This window comes from Arachis hypogaea, chromosome 9 (assembly GCF_003086295.3).
Source record: "Arachis hypogaea cultivar Tifrunner chromosome 9, arahy.Tifrunner.gnm2.J5K5, whole genome shotgun sequence".
In the NCBI taxonomy this organism is placed as follows: Eukaryota; Viridiplantae; Streptophyta; class Magnoliopsida; order Fabales; family Fabaceae; genus Arachis; species Arachis hypogaea.
Window position 1 is genome coordinate 3,315,756 of NC_092044.1, and position 23,253 is coordinate 3,339,008.

General features: G+C 30.3%; 3 protein-coding genes across 4 annotated transcripts; 1 reads left to right on the forward strand and 2 right to left on the reverse strand.

The window, feature by feature from the left end:
* The first annotated feature begins 388 nt into the window (after positions 1 to 388).
* On the forward strand, positions 389 to 2,945 carry LOC112709947 (F-box/FBD/LRR-repeat protein At4g26340). 2 transcript variants are annotated; one of them, XM_025761955.2, is made up of 5 exons: positions 389 to 600; positions 1,092 to 1,555; positions 1,655 to 2,062; positions 2,189 to 2,338; positions 2,427 to 2,945. In XM_025761955.2, exons 2-5 carry the CDS (start codon positions 1,103 to 1,105, stop codon positions 2,706 to 2,708), a joined length of 1,293 nt encoding a protein of 430 aa, XP_025617740.1. In that variant the 5' UTR covers positions 389 to 600; positions 1,092 to 1,102; the 3' UTR covers positions 2,709 to 2,945. The 2 variants fall into 2 exon arrangements, with proteins under 2 accessions (XP_025617740.1, XP_025617739.1); XM_025761954.2 differs by having other exon boundaries at positions 1,092 to 2,062.
* Positions 2,946 to 3,058: 113 nt separating this feature from the next.
* LOC112712800 (uncharacterized) lies at positions 3,059 to 13,707 on the reverse strand. The gene is made up of 3 exons (XM_029289321.1): positions 13,372 to 13,707; positions 11,097 to 13,086; positions 3,059 to 3,390 (listed from the first exon to the last, which is right to left on the reverse strand). The coding sequence occupies exons 1-3, from the start codon at positions 13,705 to 13,707 to the stop codon at positions 3,059 to 3,061; spliced, it is 2,658 nt and encodes an 885-aa protein (XP_029145154.1).
* A 204-nt stretch (positions 13,708 to 13,911) lies between these two features.
* LOC140175413 (uncharacterized) lies at positions 13,912 to 14,883 on the reverse strand. The gene is made up of 2 exons (XM_072203763.1): positions 14,152 to 14,883; positions 13,912 to 14,049 (listed from the first exon to the last, which is right to left on the reverse strand). The coding sequence occupies exons 1-2, from the start codon at positions 14,881 to 14,883 to the stop codon at positions 13,912 to 13,914; spliced, it is 870 nt and encodes a 289-aa protein (XP_072059864.1).
* Between the last annotated feature and the right edge of the window lie 8,370 nt (positions 14,884 to 23,253).

Consider the following 23,253-nt stretch of genomic DNA (forward strand, 5'->3'; position numbering starts at 1 on the left):
TAAATATATATTCTCAAATTTCTAATAATAATAATTCTAAAATATAAAAAATTTAAAAAATAAACTTACATAATCAAAATAAAAAAGATAATTTATAATATAAAATTTAAGACCATTAATATTTTTACATTTTTGTTATTTTTGGTATTGTAATTTTTTTTTATAGAAATAGAAGGAGTTGTTAAGCTGGCCGAAGAAAACAAAGAGAGAAAAGTGCTACTAGAGTACTAGGCGGGTTCAAAGTGAAAGTAATCTCGTAGGAAGGAATAGGTACAGAAAAAGGCATATTGGTATAAGTGCACCGCCGTGAGGAGAAAGGCATGTACGACACGTGGTAGAAATCACACAACGGTTCAATTTATTACCCCTTCTCCTCTCCGTCTCTCACACAGACACACACAAACAACGGTTCAATTTATACCCCCTTCTCCTCTCAGTCTCTCACACAGACAAACACACAAGTGACCAGTCCCCTAACCATCTCTGCGACCGGCCTTCTCAACTCCCAAGCAACCACCATGCCACCGCCCAAGATTCCACAGTAAACGGTTAACAGATCCACTCACAACTCAGAAGTCATCGTCAGCTCTGAGACCGTTGGTATGCCTAACTACTCATTTTTGTTTGACGATGATTGACTAGCATTCATTCATTTGAGAATATACAGTTATTTAACCGAGTCGTGTTACTCTTATGCTCTGCATGTAAAAGGTTTTTAATAAAAAACAAATCCAGAAGTCATCATCAGCTCCGAAATCGTTGGTATGCACTAATTTTTGTTTGACGATGATTGACTAGCATTCATTCATTTGAGAATATACAGTTATTTAACCGAGTCGTGTTACTCTTATGCTCTGCATGTAAAAGGTTTTTAATAAAAAACAAATCCAGAAGTCATCGTTAGCTCCGAAACCGTTGGTATGCACTAATTTTTGTTTGACGATGATTGACTAGCATTCATTCATTTGAGAATGTACAGTTATTTAACCGAGTCGTGTTACTCTCATGCTCTGCATGTAAAAGGTTTTTAATAAAAAAAGTTCCAGCAGAATCAACACATTCATTCGTTCGTTTTCATTTTGATTTTTCAGTGGTGTCGACAATGGGAAAACGGAAGCCAAGGAAACCAGGAAAGGAATCAACAAAAACAGCAACCACAAAAATAGACCTAATCAGTAACTTACCGAATTTCTTGCTTTTCCATATTCTCTCGTTCCTCCCAACAAGATGTGCAATGGCCACCAGCGTCCTGGCTCGCCGGTGGCGCCACCTCTGGAAGGATCTTCTAGTCTTGGATTTAGACAATAGTGAAGAGAGTCCTTATTATCTGCCCGGAGGGAGACATCGATTTGTTGATTTCGTCGACTCTGTTTTCGCTCAGCGCACGGCTCCCCATGTCGAGAAGCTTCGCCTCACTTGTGAAATACCTATGGATAAAAGGAAAAGCTCCAAAACATGGTTTCGTACTGCTGTTGGTCCCCACCTCAAAGAGCTGTATCTCGATTTAACTCTCCATAACCATCAGGGATATGGAAGAGTCAAATTGCCGGAAAAGGTATTAACCAGTACATCACTCGAGTCCCTTGTTTTGAAAGGTCGTATGTATTTGGTTATTTACGAAGGATTTGGATGGGTTCGGTTGCCATCTGTCAAGAACCTAGAGTTGGATCTGGACTGTGTGGACCCGAACTCTGTTATATGCAGTTGCCGGGCTCTTGAAAATCTCAAGCTCACTTTACGTGAAGCATTCCCAACTAAGTCATGGGAAACTCCTGAACTCCACATGCCTCCTACGTTGAAGCGTTTAACCCTAATACAGGCTGATGAAACTGAAGAGTTTCTTAATGATATTGAGGAACTTGTGATAAATACCCCGTTACTCGAATACCTAAGTATCACATTATGGGCAAGATGCTTAGAGGTTTCAATTAGCGATTATCCCAACATGGTGGAAGCTCATCTTGATATTGATCAAGACAAAGAGCAGGTTGGTTGGGTGGTTGAGCTTTTCAAGGCACTCCACCAAACAAAACTGTTGGACTTGAAACTTTCCACTATGGAGGTAATATTCTTATCGAAATTACATTGTCCATTCAACGGCTTACTCCATGTCACTTATTCCAATTTTTGGTGAAGTTTAATTGTAGTTATGTTTTGTGTTTATTATATTCTTGCCTTCTACACACAGTGCTTGCTTGTTGCTTCCCGTTTTGAGTTGCCAGAATTTTCCCGTTTAGTTAATCTAGAGCTTGAAATTCCATATTTCGACTCTGGATTTATGATAGAATTGCTTCATAACTGCAATATGCTTCAAGTTCTCACTCTTCATAACCGGGAGGTATGATCTCTTTTCTAGTTTAGTTGTGTGTCTATTTCCATTCATTACTTGCTTTCATATTTTGAAAAGTTTTGTTTATTGTTGCCAGAAAGTTTCCACATTGGAACTTGAGGAACCTAATTGTTGGAAACTGCCAACCAAGGATCCTGATTGTGTTATATCACATCTCAAGATTTTTGAATTTAAAGGATATCAAGACTCTGCAGATGAACATGGATTTGTTGCATATCTTTTAGAGAGAGGACCTATTTTGGAGACAATGAAAATCCATGCTGATCCTAGTCTTGGCCCAAAGTATAAAAAGTGCATCCACAAGCAATTATCTAGGGTACCAAGGAGCTCCAAAACATGCCAATTAAAAGTTACCTGAAGAGCCAACAGTTACTTATGATACAGTCTCTCACCGTCTCTATTCTCTCTTCTTGATTTGTTTTATTTTCATGCGTCAATGTCACTTGTGTTCTTGAAATATTTGTTTAAGCTTTTGATTTGTCTGATCGGATTATTTGAATGACTCTTCAAAACATTGCTGGGTTTGGTTTGGTAGTTCTGGAATTTGCTTGTACCTTCTCCCTCAATGTCAGTAGAATATCTTTGACTTCTTTAATATCTGTTTCGCGAAACATACAGTAGAATATGCATAATTTTCACAATACATTGTTTTTTAGGTTGTTTCACAAAACATACAGGCCGTTTTTTACGAATATATTAGCATAATTTTCACAGAAGTGGTGCTGAAGATTCGTCTTCTTCAAGCTTCCCATCGACTACTATTTTAGCTACGTCAAGTCTCCTAACATCAAACTCAGGAGAAAACAGCATAACTTGACTGACGGCTAAGTCAAAACCAGTGACGAACATCTCCATTCCCTCCTCTTCAATTTCATTGATACAAGAAGTCATCTCACCCTTAGTCTTATCATTCTCTTTTATTTCATTCTGCAGCAACCGAATCTGATCTTGAAGGCGGTAAACCTCCTCCTTCCTCTCCTTCATATTGGAAGTTACATTGATAACTCCAATCCCCCCTCTTTTCACACACTCTCTGATCACTGTTGCAAGGAAGCAACTCAACACCCACATTCAAACCATCCTTAACTAACTTCAAAACCCTAAGCTCACGAAGTGATTCCTCGTCGCAGTAGGAAGAAGAACGAGTCTTCACATCAACGTGTACCCAATGATAAGGGTTTTCACTTTTCACTTCAACCACCTTTTTCTTTTCTTTTTCTTTCTCTCTCTCTTTCTCTTTCCCTAACCATTGTGAAGGTAAAATGGCAAAGAGAAGGACAAAGTTGAGTTTTCACTTTTCACTTCAACCACCTTTTTCTTTTCTTTTTCTTTTTCTCTATCTTTTATCTTTTTCTTTCTCTTTCTCTTTCTCTAACCATTGTGAAGGTAAAATGGCAAAGAGAAGGACAAAAAAAAAAACTAATCTCTAGAAGTCATGTCTTTTTCAAAGCAGAAGAACTTTGGGTCAACCTTCGTGTCTTTTTCTAAGAGAAAAACGGTAATAAAGGTAGATTATAACCCACTAATTTAGTGGGTAATTTGAAGCGTAACTGTTCAAATGCCCGGGAGGCTTCCAACGCCCAAAACCAATCAGAGAAGTTAAACCATGCATTTATTAGCTGACCCCAAAAAAAAAAAACCATGCATTTATTACAAACACGGTTCACAAAGTAAAATTTTTATTCTTATTTTGTTATTTTGTTATTATTCTTTCACTTACAACCCAAACTTGAAGAATGCCAACACACGTTGAGTTTGGAGCTAGTATATTTACTCATGACAGAGCTATAGTGGATGTTACAATACTCTCTTAATATTTGGAGTTTTAAAATTTTATATAATTTTAACAAAAAAAATATTATTAAAATTTAATTTATTTTGCGTTAATTTAGATTAATATTTAATGCATACTGATGAAATCAATAAACAATTAATATTTTTTTTAAAAACTATAAATATATTAATTACAACTTATAAAATATATTTTTAATAAATGATAATTATAATTATTATAAGAAATTTAATATGCTCTATTAGTATATAAGTTATTCTATTAGTATATAAGTTATTTAATTAGTTAATAAAATCTAATTAATTAATAATTTTATATTTTATTTATTTTAATTATTTATTTAAAATGATAATTTATTTCATAAAGTTTATTTAATATACTATCTTCTTTTGTTTATTGAAAATAATGAATTTGTTCACCGACAAATTTATTCCTATTTCTGTACAATTTAAATCGTATTCGTATATTTTTTATTTTTTTTATTAATCTAATTTTATTCACATATTTGAATTTTAAACTTTTAAATTTTTTATTTAAAATTTAGATAAATATAATTTAAATTAATAATTTAATTTAATAAAAATAAACGTATTCGTATTATTTTTATTATCTTAAGCAAAAAATATCTCTAAACTATATTTTTTAGGTAAGATTTATTAATCTTTTCAGATATTATGTACTTGTATATACACTCTAATATTATTAATTTGAAAGATTACATATATCTATCTCTTTTGTTGAGATATTAAAAATTATGTTTAACCGCTTTAAAAAACAAAAAATAATACGAGAACGTTTATTTAAAATAAGATGAATATATTTATTTAAAATTAAAAATTTTAAATAAATTTATTCGTATTAATTTTAAAATAATATGAATATGTTTGTTTAAATAAAAAAATTTAGAATAATAAGAGTATTATATCTTTTTAATTCTTTTAAATTTTTATTTTTATCATAATTTTATAATAATTTAATATCAATCTAAAAATAAAATAAATTTAAATTAAATCAAAAAATTTAACTCAAATAGAATTTAATGCTAATTCTTTTTTCTTTTTTTAATAATTAAATGATGATTATTCTCTCTCTTCTTAATTAAGGAGTACTAAAACTCCAAATACGTTAACTTTTGTTTAACTCTTTAAGAAGAGTTTTAATACTCCAAACCTTTCAGGAGTATTGAATCAGGCGCCCACAGCTATAACTATAACCACATTCTAAAGTTCAACTTACTAAAGTGTAAGTTCAGCAAGTCAAGTTTGAGAGTTATGTATCGTATTTCTTATACGTCGAAAAAACTGACTTATACCTCAATCAAATTAAATTAAACTAAAATCAAATTAAACCCGTCAACGTAATAAACCTCTTTTTAAATATCTTGTTCTGATGTTGACCATGAAGATTTTGGCACCAACCGATAAATAATTCAAACTCAATTAAACTATAACTCAGGATGAGGGTCTACGATACAGACAAAGCATTCAATATCACTTCACTGATTGTTTCATTTTCTTAAATGATTTCTTACTGATTTGAGTATTAGAGTCTTTTTTGCAAGTACCACACTTGGGTCCGAGTTCACGAAGGTACTCCAATTATGGATTGAGTTGTCAAACACTTCGGAATAGTGAAAGACCAACGTATAGCTCGAAAAGAGTATCCTTTCCAGAACAGAACCAAAACGAAATTGATTATTGTTTTGAATTCAATCAAGTAGCTAATATGTGGTTCGATTCTAATTAATTTTTTTGTTGGTCTTGTAGGTGAATAATATTTTATCGTTAATGGTTTGAATTGAATGTAATGTAATAAATTTGCAGCAAAATTTGGGTGTAACACGAAGATATTTGGGTGTATTCTTTAAGGATTTTTGCTGTGTGCTGATAAATTCTGCATAATTCAAAACTCGTCTTCTCCCTTCTCCTCATCTTCTGCTGCTTCTTCTTCTTCTTTTTCATCATCATCAATATCATCTTTTTTTTCTTATTAATTTTTTTTTGTTTTATATTCTCAAGTTTTTTCTTGTTTTACTCTTTTAACAAGAATAAAAACAAAAACAAAAAATCAAACAAAGAAGAATAAGAAGAAACACATAATGGTACAAAATTATTTGGAAAATGATGTACTTACATTCATCAACTAAAAGAAAGAAATAAATAAATAAATAAAGAAAAATGAGGAAGGAAATATTTTTTTGTATTTGCAGCAAATTTGGATGTAACACGAAGATATTTGTGTGTAACACAAAAATATTTGGGTGTATTATTTATGAATTTTCGGTGTATGTGTGCTGATAACTTATGTATAATTCAAAACTTTTATTCTTCCTCCTCCTCATCTTTTACTTCTTCTTCTTCTTTTCATCATCATCACCATCTTCTTCTTCTTTTCTTATTCATCTTTTTCTTTTTGTTTTACCTTCTCAAGTTTCTTCTTATTTTACTCTCTCACCAATACCTCCTCCTCCTCCTCTTCCTCCTCTTCTTTCTCATTTTTTTTTCATTAGAATTTCTTCCTCTTTTCTTTTTCTCCTTCTCCTTCATTATCAATTATCTCGTTGTTGAAGATAATGAATAATTCAAATTCAGATTGTCAATTGAATTAGAACGAAATTGATTATTTTGAATCCAATCAAGTGGTTGAGGTGTGATTCGATTCTAGTTAATATTTTCGTTAGTAGTTTATGATTTTGTAGGTGAATAATATTATTTTTGTTTGTGAAAATTGTTGTTCATCGTTGATGATTTGAATTGAATATAATGTAAACGTTTTGCATTAAAGAAAATATTTTTCTATATTTGAGTGTATTATTTAAGAATTTTCGGTATATGTGTGTTGATAAATTTTGCATAATTCAAAACTCTTTTTCTCCCTTCTTCTCATCTTTTGCTTCTTCTTCTTTTTTTTCATCATCATCATCATCATCATCATCTTTTTTTCCTACTTATTCAAATTTTTTTCTTGTTTTATTTTTTCAAGTTTCTTCTTATTTTACTCTTTTAACAAGAATAAAAAAAATCAAACAAAGAAGAATAAAAAGAAACACATAATGGTACAAAATTACTAGGAAAATGATGAATTTACATTCGTTCAACTAAAAGAAAGAAAGAAATAAACAAAAAACAAAAAAAAAATGCAGCATTAGAAAAAATATTTTTCAATATTTGCAGCAAATTTGAGTGTAACACGAAGATATTTTGGTATATTATTTAAGAATTTTTTGTGTATGTGTGCTGATAAGTTCTGCATAATTCAAAACTCTTCTTCCTCCTCCTCATCTTCTGCTGCTTCTTCTTCTTCATCTTCTTATTTTATATTCTCATAATTCTTTTTGAGAGGAAAAAATCAAATAAAGAAAAAAATTCATAATGTTGCAAAATCAATAGAAAGAGAAGGAGGAAAAAAATGCAGCAACAACAACAGTAATAAAAAACGATGATGAAGATGAAACACGCGAAGAAAAATGAGAAAAAACGCAAAGAAAAAGAAAAAAAAGGAAGAGGAGGAGGAGAAGGAACGCGAAAAAAAAGACAGTTGTGGCTTTGTTCGAGTAAGAAGAAGAAGCGTTTTTCATAATGGTGAGTGAGCACGGTATGAAAACCGTTGAGTAGCGCGCGTGTTAATACACTCGTATATAGGGGTGTCCGCGAATCGGATCGGATCGGATATGGCCAAAAATTCGATCCAATCCGCATTAAAATCATCGGATCGGATCGGATCCAATATCCGCAGCTTTTAAGGTTGGATCCGATCCGATCCGATCCGCAAATGTGCGGATCGGATCGGATCAGATATCGGATATATTCGCAAAACACAAAAATAGTTTTAAAGGCTTATTTTTATTAAAAAAATATCAATAAAATTCATTTTTTCTATTCTTTTAAATATGTTTACTCTTAAAATAATATTAAACATACTTTTCTTAAATAATAAATTAAAATAATATAACATATATAATAATTATTAATTGAAATAAAACATAAAAAGAATATTTATTTATTTCTTTCTTTAATTTTGCGGATACGCGGATATGCGGATACCAACACAAAATCCGCAATCCGATCCGATTAGTGTGCGGATCCGATTCGAAAGCCTTGCGAATCGGATCCATATCCGCAATTTTCGGATCGGATTCGGATAAACACCGCGGATATGCGGATCGAATCCGATCCATGGACACCCTTACTCGTATAGGTGAGCGTCCTTTTTATTGAGTTTAACCCAACTTGTATAACTTGTAAGTCAAAAATATGTATAACAGATATGTTTTATAAAATATTTATAAATTAATATAATACCTAAATAAGATAAAAATAAAATATGTAATAAGTAAAAAATATAATTTATTATCATCATTGCTATACTCTTCTTCTTTTACTTCTTCTTTTTCTTTATATCATCATTGTGTTTTTTTTTCTTCTATGCGGTTCTTCTTAATAATGTCGACTTTTTTTATTTTTCTTTTTTTGTTTTATTTTTTCTTTTTCTTCCTCTTTCATTATTATTATTATTATTATTATTATTATTATTATTATTATTATTATATAACAAAATTATTAAGAAAAATTTTTTTAATACATAACACAAAAATTTTTGTATATAATACCAAAATTTTTAAAAAATCACATGTCAAAAATATTAAAATTCAATTAACAAAATAAGTATAATACAAAAATTTTGGTATATAATATAAAAATTTTTTAGGGACTATATTATTTAAAATATTGAAATTCAACTAACAAAAGGATTACACATCTATAATGCCACCCAATCACACAACCAAAATATATATTCTCAACAAATTTTTTTTGTACTATATAGTACTAGCGGCTCAACAGGCACTACCGTGCCTGTTCAGCCGCTTTTTTTTATGGGATTTAAAGTTAATTATTTCAATGAATTTTAAAATTTTAAATTCGAATAACATAAAAATAATAATATAGAATAATCTATAATAATATAAAAATATTCAAATTAAAATAATCATATATTACCTATCTATAAACAATTACAATATGAAAATGATTTAATTATAATGAACACATACATCACCTATCTACAAATCTACAAATAACATAATTCATATAAAATAATTATTACAATATTATTTTATCTTCTTCTATCTAACTCAAAGTCATAAAAATAAATAGAAAAATACGATTGTTTACAAAAAATGAGCCATATTTAAAAGTCACTTTTTTTTCTTTGTTTAGGGACCTTTTTTTTTTAAGTGGTAAACCAAAGTACGGATCTGTATTTGAAGAATCTTTCTTGTGCCTATAAAAAGTGTAAAGAAGAAAAATAATTATGTCTTTTTTTTTTGTGATTATATATCAAACTATAAGTAAAAACGTTAAGATAAATCTAAAGTAATTTCTGAATTTGTACTGAGAAAAAATCTTTAGCGATTCCTCATACATCTCCTTATCAATAGATTCTTGAGCCTTGAAGAACTACAAAATTTAGAAATCAATAAAATATACCATATGCCAATACAAATTTCATTATATTTGAACGAAAAGTTAACAATAAAAAATATAAAACCTGCAAAATTGAAATTTCTTGTTTGAGGTTGGATTTCCTACACATGCACAACAAAAGAAGCCATTAAACCCTCTGTAGAGCATTCAAATCTATAAGTATCCGATATTACCTCTATTTTGGGTGGTTTCTTAATCTAATGATAGGTACCTGCAATGTTGTTCTTTACTAACATCAGTTGGTTCCGCTCCTATGAGTTTGTTGCTGGAAAAAGAAAAATGTTTAATTTATTATCTGTAGTTTAAAATTATTTTTTGTAACTTTATTCAACATGAGAAACATAATCTCCGTTACAATCTCAGATTAACCTTTTAATCTTTTAGGCATATACTTTTTTCCTTCATATTTTATTAGTAAAAGAAGAACATAGAAGGGGATAGATAATAGGCATATCAACAACATTCTGATTACAATGATTGTGTTACCTTGTATGTTGTTGGAGCAGTATTTCCTTTTTTATCATCTTCCAGAATTGGGTCTTGTCTGTTTTAACCGTTCCTCCCCAGCCAATAGAATAAATTTGAAGGGAATGAACCTATTAGATAACATATGATTATGATTACTAACATAGAAATAGAAGTATGTATATTGAATGCAATTTTGACAGTAATTAATTTAAAAAATTACTTTATTGTCTATTGGTTGAATTGATGCAATTGCTTGCTCATCTTTCCATGCACTCCAAAGATTTTAGAATCCTTCTTCCTGTAATTGATATTTGTTAATATATTTTCTAGTATATATATAGTATGTCTTAGTTAATGATAATTAGTACGTACCTGTTGCATAAAACAAATGTTCAAGTTGGTTGTCTTTATCTCCTGGCATATATTGATGAGCTCCTTTGAAATCAAATTGTCTATTAAAAAATTATTAGTCGTTAATCCTCAATAAATTAAAGTTTGTATACATAGATATATATATATATCAATGAAAAAGATTTAAATATTAAAATTATATGTAGACTGAATTGTACCAAGAAGTAACTACACACACTTACTATAAGAACATAAATTACTTGTGGGGAAGGTAACAATATTTCTTTGAAAACTACATTTCTGGTAAATTCACCACTTGTTCCATCTATTTTTCCTTCTTTGACTAAAATTTTTGTAGTTGACTGAGAAATACTTCGAGACAGAGCAACATATAATTGGCCATGGCTAAATACATGTTTAGGGAGATAGATCCCTACTTTAGGAATTGTCTGTCCTTGTGATTTGTTTATTGTTATTGCAAAACTCAACCTTACAGGAAATTGCTTCCGGATAAGTATAAATGGCAGTCCTGAATTTTCTGTTGTTTTGTGTTTTATCCGAGGTAAGAAAGCTCTTCTTCCACAGTGATGACCGGTTAAAATTTCTACGTCCAACATATTTTGAAAAGTTCCACGACATAGTAACCTTGTACCATTGCATAAGCCGGCCTTAGGGTCTATGTTTCTCAATAACATCAAAGGTGCACCTCTTTTTACCTTCAACACATGAGGTGGCAACCCGCCTGTAGAAACTGAGTTAAGATATTCTTGTTGATATAAATTATTAGCATCTCCTTCTACTTCATTAAATGAGACTAAATTTCGTTCTTCTCCTGGAAACTGGTTGATAATTATATCATTAAGCTGTTGCACATCATGATTTTTTGGCGTCAATATTGCCCTTTCTACCATGTAAGAAGTGTCCCACCCATGAGATTGTAAGTTTGGAAATATTTCTTCTATTAACTTGTGTAACGATGTTTCACCCTCCCACGGAATTGCCATATTTGCTTGTATCCGTACAAAGTCTTCATGTATGGTGGGTTCAATTCCATCACCAATGCGCATAAGGTACTCAGCAAAAACATGATCATTAGAAGATCGCATATTTTGTCGCAAATGGAGAATTTTAGTGGAAGCCCATAATTGAGACTTAACTATAGAAGCTGAAATCATTTGTGACTTACTACCTTTCGGTACCACAGGCAGTACTTGGCGGAAATCTCCTCCCATCACCATCACTTTTCCTCCAAATGGCATATCGTTTGCTAATATATCTCTCAGAGTGCGGTCTAATGATTGCACCGATTCTTTATTTGCCATAGGTGCTTCATCCCAGATGATTGCCGTTGTTTGTCTAATCAGCTTTGTAAGATCTGATTGTTTGCTTATGTTGCAAATGGATGATGGTTCTGCATTAATTGGGATCTTAAACCTAGAATTAGCTGTTCGACCCCCAGGCAATAATGTTGCGGCTATTCCTGATGATGCAGTTACCAAGACAATATGACCCTTATTTCTCAATTCTGCGATTATAGCTCTGTAAAGAAATGTTTTGCCTGATCCTCCTGGCCCATCAACAAAGAACACTCCACTTTCTCTTCGATCAATTGTATTCATAATGCACTTGAAAGCTTTAGACTGGTCATTGTTCAATCTTGTTACGGAACACAGGTCTTCCCGGGGTACTTCGACAGACAGTTCTTCTTGGATAACTCTGGGTATCGAGTTGTCATTGTCATTTTCATGAGTTAAAGCTGGCAAATCGTATTGTGTAATCTGTTTTCCGTGATGAAGGAGTATATCATTTATATCCCTGAGTAGCCGATTTGTGAACACTAAGGCTGTTGTGGTGCTGGTTGACGGATAATCATCCACCATATATGAAAAAAATTCATCCCATAAGCTTCTTACATCTGTAGGCTCACAAAATATTAAGATGATTGCAAACAACCTTTGTAAAGCACATGACAATCGTAAAACAGATGCCTCAACCAAACATTCACGGATGCTACTGTCACTCTCTAACAATCCTCGATGTTGAGCAGATTGCTTGAAGGACGAATATTGGATCCCATTCACTGTTAGCAAGTCATCCCAACTGATTGGTCCTCTAACATTAGATAACAGAATACGCAAATAGAATTTTTCTCCTTTTGAAGGTGATACAGTATAAATTCTACCGATGGATCTCCTCTGTGTCTTGCGCCGACGCCATTCCTTTTCCTTGTTGTGCCAAGTGTAATACTCTGGAATTTCCCTGTAAAAAAGATGCCTAGATTGTTGGTCCTCCTCACGATTTAGAGCAAAGAACTCAGTGAGCATTGTTCTAGAGAAATAATCATCATTAAGTATTTCAGGAATGGTTTGGTGATCATAGAAGCTCACTTGATGTTGATTTGGCAAATGAATTTGTAACCTTTCCACTGATGGATACATTCGGTAAAGGTTAAATTTAAATATTCTCCAACATGCCTCTGGAGCAGCAATCCATCTTGCATCAACAAACTGTTGGACCTCGTCAACATTAGAACTGTTGTGAACTTTCATTGCAACTCGGTCTGGACCCTTGTAGCAATATTTGTAGAGATACTTTATACTCTTGATGCTACTACATATCTCAACATTAATATGGCAATCATACTTTAGTAGTAGCCAATGGTTGTACGGAACTACCCATCTATTGTCAACCGTGACATTTTGGTTAATTTGTACTGGAGTGTCGAATCGTCGCCTATATTGCGGATATGAGTCGTCACCTCTTCATGTTTCTGCTGCGAACTCTTTTGGGTAGTTGCGTTTACATTTGCCATTTTTCATGCAGGGTGAAGATTGATCAAGTGTACCGCAAGGACCATGAATCATATGTTTTAGCACAGCATCATGTAGGTGTGGTTATACTTCTTTAGATGATATCTCTGCACGTACCAAACTATCATAATGCTCCGGGTCAATTAACTTGTCATTGTTTTCTAAGATTAGCAACATATGTACATGTGGCAACCCTCTTTTTTGAAACTCAGTGACATAAATATAGCTCTTCACCTTTCCCAAGACACCCTTAGTAATTACATCCTCTTTCAGCTGTTCAAATTTGGCTCGAAAAATTTTTGTTGTTAGATCTGGACGATCTTGTGGAGTTTGAACTGGGTTGAGTTCTGAAGTTATTTCAGTCCAAGATGGATTGCATGTCATTGTGAGAAAAATATCTGGCTTTCCCTCTTTAAGAACAATCGTCATTCCACCTTCATATCGTTGGGTCATGTCGCGACGGCTACCAATGAACGACGATGGTAATATTGTTCTTTTTCTTCCAACATTTTCTGAAGACAAATATATAGAGAAATATTATTAGTTTTAATAATTATTTTGGGTAATTCTTAATGATTTTCGAAGTAGCAATTAGATACAACAATGTTTACCTGCATTAGTTTCTCCTGTGTGCAAAGCATCTTGTAAACCTTGGTATTATTTAGCCCGTAATTTCTTCTGTCTATTTCGAACCCATCTTAACTTTCCGGTTTCAATTTTCACATAGTTATCAACAACATATTGTTGTAGTAGTCGTCCTGCTTGCAATACGGTGGAATGATCATCGGGGCGGATCTACAAATTTTTTAGAATTTGCAAAAAAGATTAGATACATTGATCAATTTTTTGGCATAATTTTATTGAAGTCTATACTGCGTAGGAAATGGAGATTTGTACCTGGAGCATATAACTATTATATGTTCGGCACGATACTTTGCCGCCACTTTGACTTCGGGTATTGATATCCCATCCATGAGTTCCAAATGGAAAAAGAAGAGGATATTGTAGTGGATCGTAATAGCCAACGAATTCCTGAATCCTTCGTAGGCTACCAGCATGAGTTTGCACCTTAATATCTCGCCCACGAATCATTGTTTCAATGTCATCACCAACAATTATGGCTGCTATCTGCGACGCAGTTGGAAGACTATATTGTGGCTGATTAGCAGGTCGCTCTCTAATGACCAAACTACACTCATGTACATCTGACCGTTGTGCAAGCTGGCGAAACACATGGAGAAAAGGATTATACCGGTTTAGCAATTGTTGTAACTTGAAAACTAATGTTTCATGTAGTTGTGTGTTCTCCAGCATCCTATTCTGCAACTCGTGATCAGTATCATATATGTACAGTTGCAAAAACCGTGGCCGCGTGCCCTGATCCGGATGAAATCCTCCTATACTGTGATATATTGAGCCTTGAGCACGAAATGTATATATACCACGACCTGTTATAGCCAGTTGTTCGTCTATGTGCACACCACACGAAGTGAAGGAAAATACATGATTGTATCCACGAATATGTTTTCTAAAATGGTTTCCTTCTGCAGAGGGGTCCAAGAAGATTTCAAGCAATTCTTGAGGAGCATTTACTCGGGGAAGAGAGACTTTTCCCCCATTACAGCACATCTCGAACGTCTCATGGTGAAATAGACGTGCGCTACAGTAATGACATGTCCTTGGGACTGGTAGTGGATTTCGAATTATTGTTCTATCCTCTTGAAAATTTCGAGCACAATTATGGGATGCTCGAACATTTTGTCTAATTTCTGTACTCGTATTAAATTAACATATATTTGGTTACATTCATAATGAAAATCATAAAATGATGAATTTTGTAACAACTAAAAAAATAGTTCTTTGTTGATTATAAATACAAAAAATTACTTCCATTATAGTAGTCATCATAAAAAAGAGATAAGTAGCTATCAAATATTTAAGTGATGTTTCAAGCATTTTTCTTGACTTTGTTACATTGTATAATATATTGTGATGTTGTTTGACTTTATTTTTTTTAAATTTTGTCATTCAGATGTATTTAACAACTTTAATTATAAAATATTTTATTTTATTCTTTCTAAAGATGTTTTTTATTCGTTAAATAAATGTTTTTCTTCTTTTAATTATAAAGAAATATTATTTATTCTGTAGCAATATAGTTTTATTCTTTTTTTAATAAAATCATTTTGTTTAAAACCTTTTATTCGAAACTGTTATAACAAAGTTAAAATCACTTACGATCTATAACAACATTATATTATTCTAAATGTTTATTATTTTCTTGTTCCATTATATATTTTTGTTTATATGGTAACACTATGTTTATCATGGATTATTTTTTTTAGATTAAATAGTCAACACAATATAGATTGAGTCTGAAATAAATAATTTTTTTTAAAAAAAATACTTTCTTTATATATTATAATTTTTTTTTTGTATAAAGTTCTCTGTTCATCAATTGTCTTATAGCATTTTTTAGTGAATTATCTTATTTAGGATATGACAATTTTTGCCTTTGGCCAAATTTTTTAGCTTGTATGTTTTGTTTCATGTTTTTTAAATGTTTAGATATTACTGGTCGAAATAATACAATACATGACGATAATATTTGTTCATATTTTATTTATTCTATTACTTCTAATAATTTTTATTTTGTATGCTTTCGCCTAGAGTTATCATTTTAATTTTTACTATTTATTTTATTTCTTAAAATATATTTTATTTAATCATTTTATGTTGTCATATTTGTGTGAATTATAATAATAAAATAATTCAACAAAATATAAAATTTTTTAAATTAATTTTTTTTGTTTTCGCTTAAGTTTCCATATTTTTCATTTTGATAGGCAAATAAATATTTTAAGTATTATATTGGTTTTTATAAATTTTTTTGTGTATAGATTTTAATTTTTTTTGTTAGGCACGGACACTCTTTTTTTATAATTAGTTCTTGTAATGATCTTAAATAAATAAATTTTTTAACATTTTATTTAATTATTTTATTTTGTCATGTTTGTGTGAATTATAACAGAATGATTCAACAAAATATAAATTTTCTTAAATTACCTATTTTATTATTTTTGCTAAAGTTTACATATTTTTTATTTTAATTGGCAAATAAATATTTTAAGTATTTTATTGGTTTTTATAAAAAAATTTTGTGCATAGATTTTAAATTTTTTTTGTTAGGCACTGGCACTCTTTTTTTATAATTGGTTCTTGTAATGATCTTAAATAAATAATTTTTTTAACACCAATTATGTTCACACTTAATGTTTACTATGAATACATTAATATGCTAACAGATAAGGATAAAATAATATTTTTTTTATAAATTTATTTACCTATTAAAATTATGTCACAATAGTAAATATATAAAGAAAAAAAAAGTACAATACTAACCAGTTACATTTTCTTCACGTCTACTGTTTTGATCAGATCTATTTCCATGAATTTTTGATAGCATGTAAAAAGAACACATCAACAAAATTATAATTAAATTAAGTCTGTACACTATCAGTGGTAATTGAGAGGTTACTTTTAAAGAAACAAATCATACCAAATTAAATTGATTGGAAGTAATAGAAAACGTAGAATACCCATTAATATCATAATTATTCAAACTCTGAATAACTAAAAAAATGGATAGTGACCGTAAAATACAAATACATGATAGGCAGTTAGAGTTCCTGTAAAAAGTCACCATTTGAAAAAAAAATTCAAGTGTAGCCGTATAATAAATTTATTAAGTGAAGAAATTATCATTTATTTTTTACAATGTTATATATTTTTATTAAAAATATTTTAACCTTTTTTGTGTATTAAATAAAACATTTAAAAGAATTGTAGAATATTAAAAAAGATATGAAACGTAAAATTCTATTAGATATTAATTGGACCACTATTATTATGAGCATCTGAATAATAGCAATCATATTATTGGAACGACAATAATGTATTTTAAATGATTTTATTTTACGGTGTTTAATTTTTCTTTAGAGATAAATAATTCGTGAATATAAAAAGTATATTAAACTGGTAGCATAATAATTATCTTAAAAATAGTAAATTTATCAATTTAAATTTATGTAGTGAAGAAATTAATACTTCTCATATATCTATTTTTGATAAGGAAAAGTATAAAAAAAATATCGAAAATTTAATTATTTTTGTTATATAGTGAAAAAATTTAAATTACAATTATATTATTAAACACATATATCTTCTAATATAATTTTTTTTATAATGATACGGTGCGAGAATATTTTATTTATTTATTCTTATAATAATATTATATAGGTCAATAATGGAAGGTTTATTGAATCAAAATTTATGAAAAAAGAAATTATTATTAATTAAATAAATATACAGGAGTTCTATCCATATTTATTACCATTTAGTCTATTACTTGAATCAGTTTTGTTTTTATTATGAGTATCTAAATATTTAAAAAATTTATTATTAACATGAAAATAATGTATGTTGACAATTTAAGAGTACATTCGATAGATAAATTACAAATAAATAGTACTAAGAGTACATTAACATAGAGATATTGTAGAAATAATTCAAATTAAATGGCAAATTAAATTGTAAAAAAAAATTTAAAAAATACCAGAATTATCTACTAAATTTTAATAATAAATATATTATTAAACATTGAAGATATATATTTTTTTTATAACAATACAATTATAAAAATTGTTTGGCAGTATAATATTATATTAAAAAATTATTAAACTATTTAATAATTGAGATTATAATTATATAAAGTACATTAATATATGATTATTTTAATTTGAACATTTTTAATATTATTATAGATAGGTAATATATGATTATTTTAATTTGAACATTTTTATATTATTACAGATTATTCTATATTATTATTTTTATGTTATTCGAATTTAAAATTTTAAAATTCATTAAAATAATTAACTTTAAATCCCATAAAAAAAGCGGCTGAATAGGCACGGTAGTACCTGTTGAGCCGCTAGTAAATATAAATATATAGGATTTCTTCTCATATTTGGACTGTTTGGGAACGACAATAATATATTTTAAATGATTATATTTTACAGTGTATAATTTTTCTTTAGAGATAAATAATTCGTGAATATAAAAATTATATTAAACTGGTAGCATCTTATAACTTATAATATTGAAATAGTAAATTTATCAATTTAAATTTATGTAGTGAAAAAATAATCACTTCTGATATATTTATTTTTTAGAAGGAAAAGTATAAAAAAAATATTGAAATTATCAACTAATTTTTTTTGTTATACAGTGAAAAAATTAAGCTACAATTATAATATTAAACATATATCTAATTTAATTTTTTTATAATGATACGGCGCGAGAAAATTTTAGGACAATAATGGAAGATCTATTGAATCAAAATTTATAAAAAAATAAATTACTATTAATTAAATAAATATACAAGAGTCCTATCCATATTTATTACCATTCGATTTATTACTTGAATCAGTTTCGCTTTTATTACGAGTATCTAAATTTTTAAAAAATTTATTCTTAAGATGAAAATAATGTAGGCTGAGAATTTAAAAGTACATTCGCTAGAGTACGGTAACATAGAGATACTGTAGAAATAATTCAAATTAAATGACGAACTAAATTGTAGAAAAAAAGTTAAAAAAATATACCAGAATTATCTATTAAGTTTTTTTTACAGAATAAGAAAATTTAATAACAAATATATTATTAAACAGTGAATATATATATTTTTCTTATAATAATACAGTTATAAAAATTTTATATTTGTATGATATTATGTTAAAAAATTATTAAACTATTTAATAATTGAGATTATAATGATGTAAATTACATTTAAGATAATATAATAATATTATTTAGGCCAATAATAAAAGAGTTATTGAATCAAAATTTAAGGAAAAATAATTTATTATTAATTAAATAAATATAAATATAAGATTCCTACCCATATTTGGATCGTTTGGTATATTACTTGAACCAGCTCCGGTATTATTGTGAGTATCTGTATATGTAAAAAATTTATTATTAAGATGAAAATAATGTAATTTGATAATTTAAGGGTACACTCAAGAAATAGATTATACATAATTGGTACGTACTAAGAGTCCAGTAACATAAATATATCGTAAAAAATAAATCATATTAAATAATAAACTAACAATATAAATTTATTACTGAAAAGTATAATTTAGAGTACCTGATATAGAGTATTGTTGAGGAGGTATATTTGTGATATCTTGTAATGGTGTTGCCATGTTAGTTGGTCCACTTGATGTATCGATTTGTTTTCCTCGTCTAATACTCTCTCGGTAACTGGCACGTCTTCTGGCAAGGTGTTGTTGCCTCTGTTCTTCACTCATATTTTACCTTCGTTGTCTGGCATAGTCTTGCCAAGTTCGTCGACCACTCCCACGTGAATCTTCCATTGGTATGTTGTCAATTATAATTAATCAAAAAAACATATAAAAACAATTATACACTTTTATTTAATGACAAAGAATAAATTAAAGAAGATTTTACATTATATTTAGGCAAAGTGAGAAGAATGTAGGAGAAGACAGAGAAAAAAATGAAAGAAATTTTTTCTATTACTGAGAGATATGGAGTAACCAGTGAAGTGAGAGAGATTAAGAAAAAAAAATGGGAATAATACAATTGACGGAGTAATTGATGTGAGAGGAATTAACTGATGCAGTAGTGGAGAATTAAGTAGTAGAATTTTGTAACTGATGCAGTAACGTGATGTGAGAGAAATTAACGTGAAGAAGTTATATTGGGGTGAACGTGGATGGAAATGAAATAGCAGAATGTTGTAACTGGAAGTAGGTTACTAAAAAGGATAAAAATGAAAAGAAAAATTGGACACCAAAAATGAATTTTCTCATTATATATTGTTATAGATATACAAAAATTTCCATGCTAAAAAAATAACGAAAAAGAGAAGCATGATATATATATATATATATATATATATATATATATATATATATATATATATATATATATATATTAGTTTTTTATTAGGTTTTTGTCAATTTGATTAGACTAAATTATAAAAATATATCGAACTTACATCCAGGTATTGGGCGATTCTCAAATATCCAAAATTTTATTTCGAATTTCGGACCTCAACATTCAACTGCTCATGGTGTTTCACGATTAATATTGGAAATGAATGGAGAAGTGGTGGAACGTGCGGCTTCTTAAAGCCAAAATGAAATAGCTGGGGAGATAATGTAGTATTATTGTTAAAAATATTATAAATAATATGTTAAATTTAATAATAAAATAATACTTATATTAATTGAATGAAAATATGAAATTAAATTGAAAAATAGATAAAAAATAAAAATGAAAATGAATTCTTTTAAATTTTTTAATAATTAAAAGAGTACAGTGTAATTTCAAATATTTTAATATTTTTTTTAATATTTTTTTGCTTTATTTCCAATCTAATTGAAATTAGTGTAATATTGGTTGATTTTCAAATTTAGATTTGATCCAATTAGATGATCGATCACTCGGTTGGGATCATTTTTATTTTTTAGATTACCATCCCCACCCTGTTGAAACCCAGTTTTTAAATTTTAACCCAAGCCACCCCATTTCTTTTACACACTAACACCCCTTTCTCCTCTCAGTCTCTCACAGACAGGCACACAAGTCCCCAGTCCTCTAACCACCTCTGCGACCGGCCTTCTCGACGGCCAAGCAACCACCACGCCACCGCTCAAGATTCTGCAGTAAACAGTCTAACTATAACAGACCTACTCACAACTCAGAAGTCATCATCAGCTCCGAGACAGTTGGTATGCCTAACTACTCATTTTTATTTGACAGATAATTGACTAGCATTCATTCATTTGAGAATGTACCATTATTTAACTGAGTCGTGTTACTCTCATGCTCTGTATGAAAAAGGTTTTTAATAAAAAACAAATCCAGCAGAATTAATTCGTTCCTTCGTTAGTTTTCATTTTGATTTTTCAGTAGTGTCGACAATGCCGAAACGGAAGCAAATGAAATTAGGAGAGAAATCAACAAGAACAAGAACCCCAAAAATAGACCTAATCAGTAACTTACTGGATTCCTTGCTTTTCCATATTCTCTCGTTCCTCCCAACAAGATGTGCCATGGCCACCAGCGTCCTGGCTCGCAGGTGGCGCCACCTCTGGAAGGATCTTCTGGTCTTGGATTTAGACAATAGTGAAGAGAGTCCTTATCATCTGCCCGGAGGGAGACATCGATTTGTTGCTTTCGTCGACTCTGTTTTCGCTCAGTGCACGGCTCCCCATGTCGAGAAGTGTTACTTGATATTTATTCTATTAGTTAGAATTTGTTAATTTTAGCTATTATTTCTCTTTGTATAGAAAATTGTTAGTAGTGGGTTTGATTGCACATGTTGAGCTGTATAGTTAGTTAGAGCAACTATAGCATTCTGTTAGAAGTAGTATTTGTATAAATAGCAAATTATAGCTTTGTATTCTTTGAGTCTCATTATTATAAAAGTTCAATTCTCAATTCCTTCTTGGCTTCTCTGTTATTGTTCTTCTCCATGCTCACATGTAAATTTAACATGGTGCGGTGAGCGCGGATGGAGGAACGTTGAGATCCTGATTGAAGGATGAGAAACTTGATCTCTAATTCACAATTCGTTGACGTGATTAGAGAAGGATGATGAGTCCAGCTTTACAGTTGAAACGCTCGTTCGCTGTTCTTAACTCGTGAATTTTATTTTTCCCCTTTTCCTTCATTTGATTTGAACTCACACAATTTCTTTTCTCTTTTCTTCATACCTATTTGAAATCTCAGCATCCACTCTTCTTCTTCATCTATTTCTTTTCTTCTTCTTTCTTGAACTCACACCGTAGAGTTTGATGAGAGCTTTGTTGTTTAACTGTCTTCCCGTTAAGGAGAGATAACGAGTTTTCGATCAACGAGATCAAGAGAGAAAGATTACAACCGCTTCTGGTATCTTCGCAGCAATGGAAGAAAATCAAATTCAAGTGATGGCTCCACAGGAGGTGGTCCTGCGATGGACATGCAGCAATTCGCAGCGTTCTTTAGTCAAGTGGCACAGATCCAGAGCCATATCAACAAGACAAGTCCGAATCAAGATCTCTCAAGCCCCTATTACATACTTCTTTCTGAAAATCCAGGTATATCTATTACCAATGTAATCCTTACTGGTTCAAATTACAGTGCGTGGAGCAAAGCTATGACTAATGCTCTTACATCCAAAAATAAAATTGAATTTATTGATGGCACTATCCTGAAACCTGAGAAAACTGATCCTAATTTCAAGGCATGGCAACGATGCAATACCTATGTAGTTGCTTGGATTAACCTTTTTCTTAGTCCAGAAATCTATCAGAGTGTTCTTTGGAACAACATAGGTTACGAATTATGGAATGACCTTAAGCATCGCTACTATCAGGGTGATAGGTTTTGAGTAGCTGAATTGAATGAGGAGATTTATGCATTAAAACAAGGGGATTTATCTGTTACAGCTTATTTTGCCAAACTGAAAAATCTTTGGGAAGAGATTGATGATTTTAGAAATATACCTGGTTGCGATTGTGCTAAATGTGAATGTGGCTTAGGCATTGTTAGGCAACACAGGGAAGAGGACAGAGTCACCAAGTTTTTGCGTGGTCTTGGAGAGCAATATTCCACTGTTAAGTCACAGGTTATGTTAATGGATGATTTGCCTAGTGTGAATAGAATTCTGTCAATGATCACTCAGCAAGAAAGGCAGCTGTTCAGCTTTGATAATGCCTTAGATGCTAAGATTCTGGCAGCCTCTTCTCAGCCTGATAACAAAGGTAGAAATCCATTTAAAAAGGGGCAAAATCGCATCAAATTGTAGTGCACTCATTGTGAAAAATCAGGACACATTGTGGATAATTGCTATAAGAAGCATGATTATCCACCTAACTTCAAACCCCGGTTTGAGAAAAAGTCTCCTGTCCTCAATTGTAT